We start from the raw sequence: 19248 nt of genomic DNA, 5'->3' as shown, positions 1-19248 counted from the left end.
TCTCCAACCAGCTAAGTAAATGCGGGGCAGCAGAAAGCCCAGGGAGCTGGCTTGGACGCGGAAGCTTAAGGGAGCTTAGAGACTGCGGAAGGACGCTGCTACGTCAAGCAAGTCTTTGCAAATTTAGGAGTCTATGAAACAAGTGAATCATTTTTTGCCACTATGGAAAGAGATAGTCCTGACATGCATCTCCCAATGACTTCCTAAGGAGTAAGAAAGGAAGCAATTTATGATGTCAAATTAACTTCGAAGCTGAGCCTGCATACCGCTTAGCACTTTTCTTTCCTCATCTCCGGAGTTCGGTTCTTGTGCTTCCATCTCCGCGAGGCTGAGAAAACAAATATTCTCCCAAGGTTGTTAAGTTTCTTATAAAATAAGCAGGGACTCAGCTGAGAGAGGTCGGACGAGATTTCAGCAAGAATGTAATTTGAAAGGATTTTGTTTTGAACTTCTGCCCTGCCAGCCACAGACTCAAAATGGGATGTTTGCCATATTTGCTATTTCAGCTGTGACTTTGATGCTTTTCCTCAGGTTAAGCGGGAACAGATGGAGAAAATTAACAAGCTAACGTTTTGGAAATATTTTGGCTCTGAGACTTAGGTTATTTTCCGCTTCCAGCAGTTTATTGTATGTGGTCATTGCTTCATTCATTCACCCACATTCACCGATTCGATAAATATTTCCTGAGCATCTAATACGTGCCAGGCACTGTTCTAGGTGCTACGGCAACATTACTCAACAAGCAAAAAGGCCGTATTAAAACATGGCAATAAGAGAGCCTCCTAATCAGGGCCTAGGTTTTTTGTTTTTGGTTTTTTTTTAAAGTTTATTTATTTTGAGAGAGAAGTGAGCGAGTGTGGGGGAGGGGCAGAGAGAGAGAGGGAGAGAGAGAATCCCAAGCAAGTCTCCCTGTTGTCAGTGTGGAGCCCGATACGCGGCTCGATCTCACGAACCTCAACATCATGACCTGAGCCAAAATCAAGAGTCAAGAGTCAGATGCTCAACCTACTGAGCCACCCAGGTGCCCCAGGGGGCTATTTTTGATCAGCTGATCCGAGAAGGTTATTCTGAGAGGCAACATTTAAGATAAAATCTATGTGATAATAAAGGAGCCAACCAAGGTAGGGCGAAGGAGAATTCGGGCAGAGAGAACAGCGCAAAGGCTAATCCGAAATGCACTTGACCTGTTCCAGGAACAGCAGGAAGCCCAGGAAGCTGAAATCTGTGTGAGATTAGTCAGAAAGTCGGTAGAGACAAGCATACAGAACTCTGCAGGCCAGGCGAGTTTGGATTTCATTCTAAGTACAATAGGAAGCCACTAAAATATTTTAAGCAAGGAGTGACATGATCTGATTTACATTTTGAGGTGTGCCAAGTAAGCCTGTGCAGTCGCACAGCGGAACGTGGCTGAGAAAGCACACAAGCGCGGTGTTGGGTTTTTCTCATTTTGAATCACGATCATTGACCTCAAATGGCCCTCAGTGCTTGCTGCCTGGCGATCGCACGTGTCCCTGGTCCATTAACTGCTTGCCTCCTAGACAACTGCTCCATACTGCCTTCTCTGTCTGGAAACCTCCCTTCTTTCTTAGCCCTGTTCACTCCCACTGACGGCCTTGCCCCTCTGACTTTACTGAGAAAAATGGACACTTCCGTAACCTGGCACACCAACCCGCACGTGTTTGTATCCAAATACGCCACCATCCCTCTGGGTTTTCTCTGTTAGCCTCAGCATTCCTGTTTGAGGCCAATCACTTCATGTTCTCCCCCCATGCCTTTTCCAGGACATTCTCTGACAGTTCTCTCTGCTCACCCATGCATCATGCCCATTTTACCTCTCCCTTTATCTCAACTGCTCACCAGCAGGGAAACCCTGTGCAATTTTTCCCCATCTAAAAAAAAAAAAAATGGCCTTGATTCCATTTTTCTCTTTGGCTTTTGCTGTTTTTCTGCTACCATTTATAGCAAATTCTAGCATATTCATTGTCAGTTCCTCTTTTCCCATTCTCTTATGAACCTGCTCCAGTAAGACTTTTATGGCCACCGTTCTACAGAAATTGCTGTTTTTAGCATCCCAGTTACCCCCTACAATGCTAAAGCCAGTGGTCAATTCTCCTTCCTCATCTTAATGGCTAGCGTGGTGACCATTCCCAGAATTGGACCGAGGTGAGCATGCCCTTCTTCCTGAAATAGTTGGCTTCACTGCCTTCGAGGACCCCCCCCCCCCCGGTTGTCTCCTGTCAGCACCCTCTACTGGTTCCGTTGTATCTTCCCACTATTTTAAAGTTTTTGTGCCCTAAGGTTTATTTCTTAGAGAACTTCTTTATCAGCCTCACTGGCTAATTGATCTCAGCTAAAGTTATTGAATGAATGAATGAATGAATGAATGAATTGGATATAAGAGTAAGGCAATGAAGTAGTCAGGATGACACCTAAATGTTTAGCTTGAGAAACTACATGGATGGTAAGATAGGGTAGCCACAAGGGGGACTAGGTTTCGGGGATGGAGAGAGTCCAGAGTACTATTTTCGATATATTCATTTTGAGATGACCATTAGGCATCGGGGAGATATATTATTAGCCAGCTGTGCGATATATAATAAGTCTGAAAGACACTCAGGGACAGGGTCAGATTGGGCTGGTATGTAGTTTGTAGATGGCATTTAAGTTGTGGAACCGGATGGAATCTAGTCAAAGAGCCGAGAGAAGGGAAGGAAGTCCAGAACCAAGCCCTAGGTTAACCCGACATTTAGAGATCCAACAGAGGAGACGGAGTATCCAAAAAGACTGAAAAGGAGCTGATAGTGAGTTTGGGGGAAAGCCAGGAGACCATGGGATCACTGAAGCCAAAAAAAAAAAAAGTGTTCTAGGAAGATGGGACCAGATGGTGCCAAAAGCTGCTGAGAGGTCAAGTACAAAGAGTAAGGTGACCGCAGGCTTGTCAGGCACAGTCTCAGTGGAGTGACAGGATGGAAGGTTTGAGGCTTGAGATGGGACAGAAGTTCACGAAGTGAGGGAATCAGCTACAGCCCTTCTGTCATTTTGCTCGGAAGGGGAGCAAACAGGATGGTCGTATCACGGACTGTCATTACCCCTCGCCCTGTGACCCCTCTGCGCCCCAGCTCACTTTCCCAAGCACCAGCACCGCAACAAATCCGCGCCACACCAGGGCCTGGAATCCACTGAGTAGCCATCGGCTTCCCCTGCTCAGACTTCATGGACCACCACTGCCTTTTCCCTGCCTTCGCTTCCTCCATCATTTCGGGAAAACCCAACTCTGACGAAACCATTTCTTATGTTATCCCTGCATCCAAGGGGCGCAGCGTGGCTGAAGAAAACACACAACCGTGTTGACAAGACTGATTTTAGATTTATGAACATAAATCTCAAGTAGGTCTTCGGGCGAGTCCTACAACCCACGTGGCCCAGAGAGTTGACTTCCCTCCTCTCCAAGAGGATTACCTTACACTCTATACTCTTTCCTCAAGCCTTGAGTACCCTTCCCACTTCCTCTCTGCCGACGATCTTGCCTTTTCAGTTCGCTGACAAAAGAGAAATAGAGAGACCAACTCATCCTGCATGCCATCCACTAAACTACCTACATCTATGCCCATATCCATCTATGCCAGCTCTTCCCTTTATGCGCTGTCATCAACTCCCCCCTTCTGTGAGGTTATCATCACACACACACACACACACACACACAGAGAGCTGCAGTATTTACCGTCATAAACAATATACCTCCCTAGAGGTCATAAACAATATACCTCCTTCCTCCAGGAACCCACCCCTTCCCTGCCTACTTTTCAGTTCTCAAGTACAGTAAAACCTTATATGGCGAGTGACTTGTTCTGCGAGAGTTGTGCAAGACAAGCAAACATTTCTAATACATTTTAACTTGATATCCAAGCGATGTCTTGCAATACGAGTAGTACGTGACACCGAATGTCACGTGATCACAACTGAGCCAATGGTTCTTGAAATTCGCACTGACATGCAAGTGCTTTGTATTACAAGCACGTTCTGGAACGAATTATGCTCGCCAACCAAGGTTTTACTGTACTCTGCATTGTCTTTGTGTCCTCACCTTCCATTCTTTCTTGAACTTACTCCACTCAGACTTGCTCATGTTCTTACTCCGAAGGCTACTTAGGACTTCCAAGTTATCAAACATGGGGACAGTTCTCAGTCCCCGTTACTCGACTTCCCAGAAGCACTTGCCCAGTTCCTCATGCTCCGTATCTGCAAACACTTGTTTTCACTTGTCTTCCAGAATACCACTCTTTGCCGATTTTCCTCCTACCTCATTAGTCACTTCGTGGTCTCCTTTGCTTCCTCCCTCTCCCCGTCCTCCTGTATACCTTTAAAAACAGTAGTGCCCAAGGGGCACCCGGGTGGCTCAGTCGGTTGAGAGTCCAACTTCGGGCTCAGGTCATGAACTCACGAACTGTGAGTTTGAGCCCCACATCAGGCTCTGTGCTGACAGCTCAGAGCCCGGAGCCTGCTTCAGACTCTGTGTCTCCCTCTCTCTCAAAAATAAAGATTAGAAAAAATAAAAAATAAAAAACCCAGTAGCGCCCAGGATTCAGTCCTTAGATCTATACCTACGTCTACTTCTTAGACCTATCCCTAAGGCATTATAAGCCATCCAAAAAGTGAGGACTCCCAAATGTCTACGATCTCCAGGTTTTGACCTTGTACCTGACTTTCAAATTTCCAGATCTAACTGCTTACTTAACATCTTTGGTTGGAATGTCTAATAGGCATCTCTAGCTTGACATGACCTACACAGAACTCTTGGTTCTCAGACCCACTCACCCAAACGCACACACCCTCCTCCATAAGCCTTCTGCCTGGGGGTGGTCGGGAGGGGCTCCTCAGGCCAGACGCTTAGGATTCATCCACGATAATCACTATGCTCCACAACCATACTGTCACTAATTCTCGTTAAATCTGTCGGCATGACATACATGAATCTGACACTTTGAGCCAGTACCATTCGGAGTTCCTGGACTACACTAACCTCCACACTGGTCTTCCAGCCCTGGCCCTCTACAGTCTGCCCTCCATGGGGCAGTCAGCTTGATCTTTTACAAATGTCATTCCTCAGCTCAAAATGCCATGGTGCAAATTACATTTCAGATAAAATGCAAACTTCTTACTGTGGCTGCCACCTACCTCCCGTCTTGTCGTTCGTGTACTCACCATGCTCTGATCTTTCTGAAAACACAGTGCTTCTAATGCTTCACATGGTTACCTTCTCGTTACAGTTTCTGATCACATGTCACCTCTTGGGAGCGATGCCAGCGGGATATAGTCGCCTCTCTCCCAACTATTTTCCTTCTTTTTTTTCTTTCCGTTTACTTTTCTCATTAGCACTTTCACTACTTGAAATCAGGTGCTTATGTGCCTGTCTCCCTTATTAAAATGTAAGCTCCTTGAAAGCAGGACTCTATATCCACGCTATCCTCAGTATCTAGCGTAGTACTAGGTGCATAGTAGCCACTTAAGTAACTGGCTAAATTACAGGAAAAGATCTTTGAAAGAGGAGGTTCAAAGGTGGCTTTATTTTTTTTATTATTATTTTTTAATGTAGATTTTGGAGAGAGAGAAGGGGGAGGAGGGGCAGAGACAGAGGATCTAAAGCAGGCTCTGCGCTGACAGGAGAGAGCCTGATGCAGGGCTTGAACTCACGACCCGTGAGATGGCGACCTGAGCCGAAGTCGGATGCTCAATCGACTGAGCCACCCAGTCATCCCTTTGTTTCACTTTTAAATGAACTTAAAATACTAGGGCATATTTTTATGGGAAATAATCCCATAATGGGAATAATCCTGTAGGAAAAAAATGATTACTGCAGGAGCAAGGGGATAATGCAGAAGGCAGACAATGTAGATATACAAACAGGCATGTTAATTGGGTTCGAGAAATGGAGACAAAATACGATCTGGGACGTTATCTCCATTAGTTCTGTGTAATACTGTCCTTGAACTCTGCTGGTAGGAATGCCTTGATTGTGTTTGGAGAAGTCACCCTCCCCATTTTACCCTTTGCATGAAATCGACACAAGTTCTGTGGGGTACTGAATGTCAGGATACGTCAGGGCTTTCCAATGAAAATGTCTTTTTTGCTTAGCTAAAACACGAGAGGCCCCGGGTGGTTTAAACAAAAAAAAAAAAAAAAAAAAAAAAAAGCCTCCCCCCTTCCCCCCCCCCCCCCCCCACCCCAGTACTATAAATTAAGAACGACATTTTCATTAGTGCCTCTTTCTCTTTCAGGAACTTTGTGAAAAACAACATTTGTTTTATGAGTCATCATCAAGAGGAATTAGTGCCAAAACAGCTTCAAAAAAGAAAACCCCCAAGAGCAGCTCTTGGAGTGTAAAAAGCTGTGTGGTAGGGGACGAGCAAGGTGGCTTTCTCCAGAGATCTAATGGCCTCAAACCTTACAAGTGTTGATAAATTAGAAGGGTGTCTTTGTACCAACACCTATTGGCCACTCCCATGTTTTCTTAGGGTCACGGAGCTAGTTTTAGAGGGACGCCCTGAAATGATAAGGACAACCTTTCATGTCCACCTCTCGAAGTGTAAATGGGGTGCAAGATCCCAAGTGATCTCTTACTCTGAGTAGGATACTAGGTGAAAAATACTGGCTGGTTCAATACTTCCCACCCTTTTCACATAGCAGCCTTTGAAAAACTATGAACTAGTAATACGATCAACTTCTGCCTTAAGGTATGTACGTACGGAGGCCAGTCGCAGCTTTATTATCCGGACACGTAAGTGGCCTGAACACGAGCTTACAGGGTTTTTTTTTTGCCCACTACGACAGTACTTACACTGGGTCTTCTGTAAAAAAGAATCAGGACACAATGTGGACAGTTGCACCTAGGTTTTAGATTAGGATAGGATCCTGGCTAGGATTTCAGTGATAATTCCTAATTATATTTCAACAAGTACAAAGATTATGCAGCTTATTCTATGAATTATGAACAACAGTGTAATGCAAAATACCTTTATAAATTTTATGTATTATCACATATTAAAAGAAACAATTCTGCCATAGTTAAGAAAAACAAACACTTTTCCATCCATTTAAAAAAATATATATGAATAGAAAAGGCAATTTCCAAATCCTGGGACCATATATACTTAGTAGTAGCTGTTAGTAAAACATGAGAAAAGGAGTCAGGCCGTTAGGTTATTTATCCAAATCTCTATAATCAATTAGGTTTGGGTTATGCAGTCAAGCTTATAAAACTCTCTCCTTGTAAGGCTTTCATGACTTAATAGCGATCCATAGTTTCCTGCAATTCTTTGCACTCCTCAGGAATATCACTACCTCAGGTCATGGCATACTGGCTATAATTGATGCTGACTTTCTGATGACTGCAGACATAGGACATCAGGACAACTCCTTCACTATGTTCTTCTCTATGATGAAACAGAGGTCACCAGCTATACCAGAAGCTTGAGTTTTTACAACAATGAGTTGCTTTCCTCTGCATTTCTCCAGTTGAATATTAGGACTTGGTGGGGCATTTTACCAATTTGGATATGACGACAGAGAACCTACAATAAAGAATCTTGACCCACTTCAGGAGTAACCCATTAAGTTACTATTATAAGCTATGGGAGGCACACAAAGACTTAAGGCACGAATAACCTAACTTGAAAAAGAGTAACCAATTATGTTTGGCCTGAAGAAAAGAGCATCCTAAGAGCCAAAACCCTTTGTTGTTTAGGTTGGGCTTTTCCTACTGGCCCCAAACAAACTGCCCCAGTTTGACAGAAGGGTATATGACCTAGTCATTTCCCTATAACAAAATGGAAAGACTACAAATCTGTATAATTAATAGGGAAACTGTACTAGCAGAGACTCAGGAGAATGACTAAAAGTCCTGATTCTGAAACGAATTACATAATGAAAATTGGCAGGGAAAGTTATGAGGAAGGGAGACTTGAGATCTTCCTTCTACCACAGCATATTTCCTATGCAAGTTAGAGCATGTGTTGGGTGGTTTTTTGTTTTTGTTTTTGTTTTTTTTTTTTTTGGAAAAAGGAAAAGTGTGTTCTAGAGGATCAATTTAAGAAATTTATTATGAATCTTCAGTGGAATTAGATGCTGAGATTTTTTTTTTTTTAATCAAGACAGGGAATTGATACGAATTTTTCTTTGCCAAGCATCCCAGATTGTGAGATATTTAACAAAACTGTTACATGTTCCCTTCAAAGTCTGAGCACTACGTATACATTAGCAATTTGTTTTAGCCATTCATCATAAATGGGTAGGAAATTGCTCATAAACTTAGGTGGTTTATCACTGGTGATTTCAACTTCGGTACCTTAGACACTCTTACACGTTTCTTTTATTACCCTGAGTCCGTGACTAAATAATTCTGTCTTCGAACCAACTTTTACCCAACATGCCCCCAATCAGAGCTTTTTTGGTTTTCAAAAATAAAAAAGGGGGAATACTTACAATGTGTATGTATATAGTCACAGTTTTTATTTATCAAAAAATTTACAGCACTTGTGAAGAGCCAGCAGAAGACCTCAGACATGCTCATTCTTCCCAGCTTTAAGTTTAGTGGGTCAGCCAGGACATTTTGCCAGGTGACGCTCACACAGCAGCCCTGAAACCTAAACTGGTTAGATTGTCTTTCTTCCTCTTTTCTGAGAAAGCGTTTTGATGCGCTACTGATCTACCCACTTTTCAAGTCACTCGAATGCTGAAAATATTACAACATCTGGATCTGCACATTGGCCATATAATCATGTCCCCCCCCCCCCTTCCTACATTTCTTTTTTGGGGGAACGTTACAAAACAGGTCACTTGTCACTGTTAATTAAAGCTAAGTGGAAAATCTCAATTTTTAAAATAGTCTGCCCGGAACCTGTAACTTCTTCACGGAATGGTATCCTCTGTGTTTTATGAGGTCTACCTATCCTATTGGCTCTTAACGTGAAGCAAATAAACACAATGTAAAAAAAAAAGAGAGAGAGAGAAAGAGAGAGGGCGCACGGAAGTTTGAAAATCACAAGTCTTTCACAAGAAAGAAAATATAAAAGTTAGCCTTTGCCCCCCCGCCCCCCCCCCGCCATTAAGAGTGAGAGGCACAGTAGGGAAAGGCATCGAGAGGAAAGAAGATAAAAATAAATATAAAATAACGTGTGTTATTCAGGGCAGGACGTAAGTGAGGTTTGGGAGACTTTATGAGATGGTGAGGAAAATGGACTCGAATATGGAGGTTAGGACGCGGCCATTTCTCACGAAGCTTTCAAAACGTTTTGGAAATTCAGGTTTTAGTGGGGGATTGTGTCGGAATACTGTCTCTAGTAAGTTTCTACTGAGAAGCTAATTGCACTCTCCACTCAACTTCACTTCCAGTTGAAATTATTGTTGGTTCTACTGAATTCCTCACCCCAGGGGTGGAGCGCAACTGCAGCCTGCTTCGCACGCCACCATCCCAGGGCTCACGCGGGTGAGCCAGAGAGCCGATGTTTCACACATGCACATTTATTGTCATTTTAAGAGGAGCAATCCCAAATACTGGATAGGCAGTCACTCTTCGGCTCCATTGAATAAGACACAGCAAGGGGAAAGACACGTCTTGCAAAATGGCTTTCAAGTTCAAGTTGAACTATATTATAATTATACTGTGGCACAGAGGCAGCTTGTGGGCACTTCTTGTTAAAACAGCACAACGTATCAACTTCTGACAAGACTCTTAGTATAGCCTCGAACGCCAACCTCAGATTGCTACTTTCCTACAACTAGAGTTGAGTCTTACCAGAATCACAGAAGTACATACGAGGTACAACCCATCACAGCTTCTTTCTCACATCCATCTCATAGGTAAGAGGTTTTGCTTTTTAAAACTACAATTCTGTAACTTTTAAGAGATATTTAACATTCTCTATCATATTAAATTAGCAACATAAAACATTATGCTTAATCTATAAAGTTCTACTCCGGTTCATTCCCTAGAATTTATACACATATTTTTATTTCTAATCTGCGAGAAAAAATTGCCTATTTGATATTTGGTAACAGAGCATTAAAAGATACTAGACACACGTGGCATATATATATTTACAAAATACACTTCAAAAAGAAGCCAACACACTTTTAGCAAAAGTCTAAGCTTGCATAGATCAAAAAGAAAAAAGAATTGTGAATACAATTTTTGTTAAAATAGAAAATGGGGAATAAAAGTTACAGAATGGATATGAAGAGAGATCTTTTCCAAACTTTTATTTGTGCACATTCAATTGAAAAAGATAACTTTTACAGGTTCTTTGGTGCCCATATTCAGCATACAAAAATGTAAAAGACTATTCACAAATAAAACACATTAGCTCAAACTGGAAAAAACCAATGACAACAACAGAACGATTTAAGGTAGTGCACACTGTGACAGCTCTGCTTACGGGGACATGAGAATTACTGCGAAAATAAATAGAATGTCCTTTTGTAAAAGCAGCAACGTCATGTCTTGTAAACTTCCTTTTTATATTACAGCAAGGTCTGAAATAAAATCCAAAGGGCCTGGAGCTTACACTGTAGCCGTGAATGAATAAAAGAGTCTATTTCCTCAATTACTGTTGGTCCAGTTTTCCTTTTGTTTTGAGTCCAATGTGCAGCAGGTTTTAAAAGGTGCTCAGTTAGGGATTCTAACCAATTAAGCGATGAATTATAAAATTTCTTTCCTGCTTTCAAACACAAACGGGTAAATCTGTTCCACAGCGGTAGCAACAGCCTTTACGTTGGGCCCTGTACCAAACACAACAGAGAGAGGAAGGGGTGAGAAGAGCGCCAGGAACGCGGATTTCCCAGAACTGAAAATATACGGGGTTGTTTTTAAAAAGATCTACACTTTACATAGTCAGACAGTCACAGCAAAAACCAAGAGAATAAAATCCTCTCTGAACAATTAAAGGCAATCTGAAACACAAATGATGTGATTCGTCTTGTTTTCGGGCCCCAGGGTGAAGACAGTGTACATAAAAACCGCACACAGACTGCCGTGAAGGAGAATAAGAAGCGATGTGAGATACTGATTAAAGGAAGGAATGATAAACGGGAGTAGACATTTTGGGCACTATCCTTTTGGTCGCTGTAGTCTGGCTTTGGTTAGGCCGCCTCTGAGGCTCACAGGAGTGCTGAGGAACCCAGTAAAGTACAACAAGCCTGCTTCCAAAGTTCTGGGAAATCAGAGGGCTGTGACTAGCTAACTGGTCTAAAACGCCCCACAGATTAGTACTCACTACCCACCCCCACGTTTATTACTAACCTGGCCATTCATCCTCACAGTTCACTCAGTAAATAGGGAAGCGTGCACGTGCACGCACGCGCGCGCGCGCGCACACACACACACACACACACACACGGGAATGAGGTGACGCTACATATGAATTAATCCATATAATGCTAGGAATAACTAGTTTTTAAAAAATTTAATATTCCACTTGAATAGATAAAAGGAAACATAAAAAAAGACCAAATATTTTCATAAAACATTTTAATAAAAATGGTTTCACTAACGTACGCTTAACTCTTTCGAAAGATCTTAAAAACACACATATTGTACCCACTGTGAACTCTCTGAAGGTACTGACCACGTGTTATCAGGGTCTGCTCTTTCCTGATTCCTCTCCCTTCCCCCACATAGGATAGTGCTTTGCCTATGGGAACCACTCAGTATCTGTTCACTGAATTGTTAACATTTCATAGGATGTTCCAGATGTAAATATATAGCGTATACTAATCAACCTAACTGTCTTCAGTTTGTGATGTTGTTTAGTTACCTATTAACTCAAATGTAGATTTTACCTATGCATCATAAACTCTACACTTAATGGGGACTTCTCAACAGATTTTGTGGCTCTGCAGAGGCCTAGGCTCCAAAATGTAGGAAGAGGCAGTTGAAAGGAGGGAACAAATGGATTTGTTCCCCCACACTCCATTTTAAGATTTCGGCATGACCCTGGCAGTAGGTTTTAAAAGTCTCCAAGGAAGATGTGAAAGCCCATAGAATGAGTCAAAACTAAAACTTACTTGTTCAGAGTCTAAAGGTGTTGGTAACGGGTATTTTCTCTTAAGGACTAAAGGAATAAAAAGAAAAATTCAAGGACACCAAAGAAATTTTCCTGAATCCAATTTAGTCAAAGGTTGGGCCTAACTCTCAAGTGATGTCTCCGTACAATTTATACGCACAGTATTTTTAAAAACCATCCTGTGCGCTAATGTGATCCTTTGACATCTATGCCTGGTCTTTGAAACCACCCCTTCCAAATACTTAGGACTCAGAAGATACATAACAAAATACACATAAGACGTGATAAATAGGCACCAGTGATATATGAGTATTTTGCTTATGTAAAACCTCTATGAAGTTTATGAAGTGGATTTCTCTTAGGGTGCCTGTGTGGCTCAGTGGGTTAAGCGTCTGACTCTTGATTTGGGCTTAGGTCATGAATCTACAACTACATGGAATAATACGAATGAATCTCACTAGATAATAATGAATGAAAGAACACGGACCCAAAATAGTATGTGTAAGACTTAAAACTAGTAGAAAAAGCAGGGAAAACGAAACTACAGTTTCAAAAGTCAGGAGACTGGTTCCCTTTGAAGGGCAGAAGTGACTGAAGGGGGACAATGAGACAATATTTGTATTTGGATATAAGCACTTCATTCAAACCATAATTGGCCATACGCTTGCTTTCAGTATCATAAAATACCTGTTACTGTGATACTTCCCGTTGAAAAAATCTGTAACGTAGCTCTTAGAGATTTTATCCGATAGCACACAGCAGGATGAAGTTCAGGTTCATAACTGTACAAAAAAAAAAAAAAAACCACAATTAATATAAATATTTATAGGCTGACAAACAATTACAAATTTGGTAAGTTGTCCTGATTCTTTGAAGACCTACCTGGCATGAGGTCTATTGTTCTTTGTGAATTCTGGCAAACGGATTTCAAATGGCATATTACACACCGCCAAAACGTTAACGACCTTAAAATCTGTAAATATTACCTTCAGGAGAGAAGTACAACTCAATGAATTATCTTGCAACAAAAAAATTGCTCAGCAGAAAATAGAAATTGTTCATCAGGGAAACTATAAATAACTGTTTCAATCCTTAAAAGTAAGAACAAGGGGCGCCTGGGTGGCTCAGTCGGTTGAGCGGCCGACTTCGGCTCAGGTCATGATCTCGCGATCTGTGAGTTCGAGTCCCGCGTCGGGCTCTGTGCTGGCAGCTCAGAGCCTGGAGCTTGTTTCAGATTCTGTGTCTCCCTCTCTCTCTGACCCTCCCCCATTCATGCTCTGTCTCTCTCTGTCTCAAAAATAAATAAATGTTAAAAAAAAAAAAAAAAAAAGTCAGAACAAACTAGAAAGAAAAACAACACCTGACGAACTGATTTAGTTTTCGGTGACTTCTTACTACCATACAGGTGACCCTTGAACAATGCAGGGATTAGTGCCCCTGCCAGTCAAAATTCCACGCATAACTTCTGACTCCTCAAACTCAACTACTAATAGCCTACGATTGACTGGAAGCCTTACCCATAACATAAACAGTCGATTAACACATATTTTGTATACATATTATATACTGTATTCTTACAATAAAGCTAGAGAAAAGAAAATGTTATTAAGAAAGTCATAAGGAAGAGAGAATACATATATGGCACTGTAATATATTTATCAAAAAACATCTGTACTTAAGTGGATCCGCACAGTTCAAACCTGTGTTGTTCAAGGGCCCACTGTAATTAAAGAAAAAGGTCAAAAACTTCATCAAAAAATTAAATAGAACTTGAGAGATTTGCAAGATTAAAACATCTGGGCCTTTTGAATCTTATGTTGTATTTTTTTAAACTTTAAGTGGGATATTTAATCTGCTGGGACAGGAGAAAGAATAGTGATTATAAAAATTAAAGCAGAGTTATCCTTCTCAAGAGGCAAAATGGAAGCTGCCACTTAAATAAGTAAATACTGAGTATACGCTGAGTCAATACTGAGTACTGCGTGTACACTGAGCTCTGAAAGGTCAGACTTTTGCTTATAGGAGTAAGGTAAAATGACCTTTCTGTGAGTTGAGTTAGACGTTTTCTTTCGGGAGGGTAGAGTGAGAAAGTGGTGTTTTTGACTGGGATTTTTCTCAACACGTCTAATGTTATAATAAGACAAGGTCCAAGGCTGAAAAGTAACTTCAGCCACTCCTACCAATAACTTGAATGGAGCAGTTTATTATCTTTTGAAACGTTCCCAGTAAAACCACAATTCTGGGTTAACTATCTTCCATCTGAGTACCTGCACAAGGCAGCTGATGAAAGTCACTACGCTGTCCAAAGTGGCCCCACCATCAGTCACGACTCTCAATACTGCCACTTTTCTTAAGCACCAACCCTCCCCCTCTCCCACCATCAGTACTCCGGCACCTTTCTAGTATCTTCCACCTCAGGGAAGACTGAGGAAGACACAGAGAAACTCAACTTCCCACAACTGCTCATTTGAATTCCACACAGCCTGGGCCCATCTCTTCAGGGACCACAGCACATCTTTATTTTTCTTTCGTTTACTCATCATTTGCAAGTGACATAGCAAGTCCATACTACAGAGCAATTTTACCAAGTGTATGCCTCCATAAAATGGTATCTGATAAAGTCAACCTCCCAGTGATGGTCACTTTACAAGTAAGAGCCCACCAACCAGTATGAACTTTCTGTGGACTAAACTGTGGATTTAACACAGCAGGCCAATCTTACAATGTCCGTTTTCAAACACTGTGCATTTTGTTTTGGATTTATGCTATTTTTTTTTAAATGTTTATTTTTGAGACAGCGCAAGTCAGGGAGGGGCAGGAGACAGAGGATCTGAAGCGGGCTCTACACTGACAGCAGAGAGCATGATGTGGGGCTCAAACCCATCAACCATGAGCTGAGCCGAAGTCAAGAGCCGGACGCTTAACCGACTGAGCCACCCAGGTGCCCCAGGATTCATGTCATTTTTAATACAGCTGATTGATTTTACAAAATGCAGCCTTTTCTGAGTTCTTACACACAGGTGTATACTTAGTATTAGTTATTCATGTGAATCCTTTTCAACTTACACCAGCAAGTGCTGTTATTTCTCAAGCACAGATTCAGTCAGTTCTGCATATTTTTAAATAATCACAATTTCCTGTTATAATGGTAATGCTGTCACTAGCCATAAAATGTAGGAACACTGTTCACTCTTAGCCATAAAATGTATAGATCTAGGCAAGTTCCATTCTAGTATCTTTTTTCTTCTTTATAATTTACGTGATAGCTATCTATAAATAAAAACAAATGCGCTTCAACTTTTTGAACGTAGGGCCCTACTCCCTACTCATCATCCTGACAAACTACTCTTGAGGTCATCAAAAACATGACTTGGTGTGTGTGTGAGGAGTGAACAACCTGAAGAGCTGAAAAGGCAGGTCACATGTAAGGTAACAAGCCTCTCTGAGAAAGGGGGCAGTGAAAAAGCCAGGATCCTTGCAAGGACTCACGTGGGTAAGTTCACTGCGTAATTTTTGTACTGAAGGACAGTAAGAAAAAGGCCAATCGTGAGGAAGTTTTTGTGTGATCTCTTCAGTCTATTAAATTAAAAAGTTTACCTTTACAAACTAAATCCTTTCATATTTGCAGTTTGGATGTTTTTTTGAAAACATTACCTGAAAACCTAGTTTCTGCAGACTGCGGGCTAAACGTCTGGCACCAAATTTTGCTTCTTCTTCACTACGGTTTTAAGGAGACGAAAAGATTATCAGTCACACAGGAAATAAACTTTATACTGACAAACATGACAAACTTCACACATGATTTTAAGTCCAGGAAAACGTCCTCCCCTTGTACAAAGGAAACATTAAAAGTCCAAGGAAAGTTTACCTTGTTGCTCCAGTGCAAATAATTTTTCCTGAGGACCAAATTGTAGCTGTGATTCTAGGTTTTCTAAGCTTCATTAATACTTTCTGCAAAAAACAACACACACACACACAAGACCCAAAACCTGATTACACATTAAATATTAATTTTCACTTACGGTGCTGCTCTATGTGGCCATTTTAATACGAGTTGACTACTCGACGCTTACCCAAGTCTGAAATAAATAACTGTTCTCCAAATCATCCACTCGGAAATCGAGCTCCATACCGAACACAAAGAACATATTAATCCAAAAGGACATTCAATTAATCAAAAATACAAGGTCTGCATAAACCTCTTACTATATACTTGAAATCAATACGCCACAAGTCTGTACACTTTCCAACTCTCATTCCCCGCTGGTTACATAACTGGAATTTGCAATTCGCAATCCACATAAATGGATCCTTAAACATGCCAAACCTGTTCACACCTCAGGGGTTTTGCAGTGTTTGTTACTGTCATCCTGAATGTTCTTCCCTCAATAGTCTCACTTCATTCAGGTCTCTCACCAGATGTCAGAGAGGCCTTCCCTGACCACTCCATCAATGCACCCATCCCTTTGTCGCTCCCCACCTCCCACCTTGCTTTATTCTGCTTCATGGGACTCAACGCTACTTTCTGTACCTTACAGTTGAGGTGCCTACTACATGTTCAAGTTCAATACACAAATCTTGAATGCAGGGGAAACGGTGGAGCTGGAGATGTAATTTTAGATTCCTTAGATATGAGAGCCATTTATTTAAAGCTGTGGGTTTGAATGAAATTATCTACAGAATGAGCATAAGTCGGTCAAGGACTAAGGTCCAAGAGAACAACAAATTTAAATTTTCATTGTAGTTTTTCATTTATGGAAATATTAATTATATGCCCACTGTGCATAAGAGAAATAAATGTATACTGATTACGATAGCATATGAATTAGACGTTTCGCCTTCAAACTTCCATTGGCATTTTGAGTTTTGCCCTTTCTCTGTCATATGCCGTATTACCCACCTATTATCAAAGCTATTAAATCTGGAAGGATAAAATTTCCCAAAGAGTCAAAATAAAATCTGAACCAAAAGATAGTATAAAATTTCACACACAAGTGGCTGGGAAACACTAAACTGAGTTTATTCTGCATTTAAGTGCCTTTCACCACCTGCTTACCATCAACTCAGCCTTTTCAGTTCATCTTCCTAGGAAAAATGACTTCCCTGTCCCATGGCACACACAAGATCCAAAGCAGTACGAGGCCTTTTACTCACTAACCTTCTTCAGCGGACATATTCCTTCCTTTATTTAGGTGACGATGGCATTGCTGATGAACTTGAAAATCTTTAATTGTGTCACTATTAAGTTTTAATTGAATTCAATTCCCCTTAACTTAGTTTGTAGTACTAAGAACTAATGATAATTTACTGAGGTATACTGGCACCTTATTTTTAGAGCTTGGAGCGTTCATATACATTCATAATTTTCATAATAAATGTATAAGATGCACATCTCAACATCATGTGGTTTACAAAATCCAATGAACACGTATTGTCACTTCTAACGTTAATCTTCAATAAGGTTAAAGGCAAGTTATCGATGCTTTTATTTTAAATAGTAGAGGTCTAACAAAAACTAAAATTGAAAGTATCCAGGTTAGGATATGAATCATATTATTTTCACCCATGTGTTACTAAGAATTCCAACTATTTTATTTTAGCTAAATAAAGAGGGGTATGACAACATACTACAAAAATCACAACATACGTATTAGGACCTCATTCATATCATGCATCATTCATGCAACTAAAAAATTACATTTGAATTAAGTATACACCACTGTACAGATGTCCCCTTCTTCAGTTAAAAGAAATTAAGAGAAAAAAATGTCTAGTAGCCTGTGAATTCTTTGCTAAGACTTAGAGATATGTATATGCAAAAGTTGGCACTTCATGGGAGCAGGGGGACGCTTCTACAGGGCTCCATATTGTACTGAGTACAGCCGGCACATGGTAAGGTGCTCTTAAACTATCGGTAAGTGAATGTATTTTAGTATATCATTTACAGCGCTACAAAACCAGTCTATGTAGCCCACACGCCAAAATTTAGATACTTACTCCAACATCACGCTTATAAATTACATTTGCTCCCTCCAAAGCAATCTTCCTTAAGTTCAAATGGCATCTTGTTCTAAAAACACAGACTACATTTGTAATTAGAATGTCCAATGCAACATCACTGTCTGCATCCATTGGGGTAGTTTAAAAACTGAGCTTCCCACCACGAAGATCACATCCTGAGAAAGAAAACAAAATAAAGTAATTACACTTAAATATCCTGTTAATTTATTTTTCATAAATAGTCTTGAAAATTAAAATATAAGAAATGAATTAGACTATTTAGTTTTCAAATGTGACTCAAACCAAATCATGTCCCTTCTTTTCCTCACTAAAAATGTCATTTTTAAAAAGATAACAAACATGTCGTACAGAATCTTTCAAAATCCGGACCTTTTATTCCGTACAATTGATAAGTAACATTTACGTGCCAGGAGCCTACCAGACTTTTCTCCTGCTACTTCCCTTTACAACCGCTATGTTTCAGGTGTATCATAATTATGGCAATTCTCCAAACACACCAAGTTTAAGGGTGGGACTTTGTGGTCCCAATGTCCAATCATTAGTGGTACTGTAACCCGCCTCATACAACTTGCCAGGGCAAAAAGAAGGATGACCTGTCTTTCCTCTATTTTAGGTAACTGACTTACCTGTTTAAAGAAGCAGAAATATTAATTATAATATTAATAGATTTTTCTCATTTGCTAGTCAGCCATTCATTATTCACTTACTGAATACCTTCTATGCACTGAGGACACCAGGAAAAAAATGAATAAGGCAAAATCTTTTGTCATCAAGGAGCTCACAAGTCTATGAGTGTAGGAAGAAGCTCTCACAAATAGCACACCATTTTCGTCAGGATCACGGTCTTTCAAGGTCTGTATCCTTTTAAAACTATGATACGAGCATTTCTATAAATGAACCAACAAAAAAGAGCCCCAGTTTTTACCAGTAAGCATATGACCCATTTCCAGTTAAAAAATTCTGACTAGGTTTCCACATCTTAAAAAACAAGTAATGGTAATTTAGTTCACCTAACCCACAAAGAGAATACCAGAAAACAGTAACAATACCATTGTAATGATCTTGGGGATCCCTTGCAGCTACAATATGATAAACTAGTATTCTTTATAAGGATTCAAATTATTGTATGACTAAAACAATGAAGATGCCAAGAGTCCCGATAAAGAAAATT

The 19248-nt window shown here is 40.7% G+C and overlaps 2 protein-coding genes across 8 annotated transcripts in view; one reads left to right on the top strand and one right to left on the bottom strand.

Annotated features, from left to right (window-relative positions):
- Window positions 1-8790, top strand: part of SLC2A12 (solute carrier family 2 member 12) — a 58935-nt gene extending 50145 nt beyond the window's left edge. Inside the window, exon 5 of the mRNA XM_049652974.1 lies at window positions 6276-8790. Within this exon, the coding sequence (XP_049508931.1) occupies window positions 6276-6381 (106 nt within the window). The 3' untranslated portion in view covers window positions 6382-8790. The remainder of the gene's footprint in view (window positions 1-6275) is intronic.
- Window positions 8791-10239: 1449 nt separating this feature from the next.
- TBPL1 (TATA-box binding protein like 1) overlaps window positions 10240-19248 on the bottom strand; it is a 35765-nt gene continuing 26756 nt past the window's right edge. For all 7 annotated transcript variants that reach the window (XM_049652994.1, XM_049652992.1, XM_049652990.1 and 4 more), the window contains 6 exons: window positions 18054-18232; window positions 15925-16007; window positions 15711-15774; window positions 12939-13042; window positions 12744-12838; window positions 10240-10773 (listed from right to left, as the gene is read on the bottom strand). In XM_049652994.1, the coding sequence (XP_049508951.1) occupies window positions 10694-10773; window positions 12744-12838; window positions 12939-13042; window positions 15711-15774; window positions 15925-16007; window positions 18054-18188 (561 nt within the window). In that variant the 5' untranslated portion in view covers window positions 18189-18232 and the 3' untranslated portion in view covers window positions 10240-10693. The remainder of the gene's footprint in view (window positions 10774-12743; window positions 12839-12938; window positions 13043-15710; window positions 15775-15924; window positions 16008-18053; window positions 18233-19248) is intronic.

Source organism: Panthera uncia (genome assembly GCF_023721935.1).
Source record: "Panthera uncia isolate 11264 chromosome B2 unlocalized genomic scaffold, Puncia_PCG_1.0 HiC_scaffold_24, whole genome shotgun sequence".
In the NCBI taxonomy this organism is placed as follows: Eukaryota; Metazoa; Chordata; class Mammalia; order Carnivora; family Felidae; genus Panthera; species Panthera uncia.
Note: the sequence above shows the minus strand (reverse complement) of the source record. Positions and strands in the feature narration are given on the sequence as shown.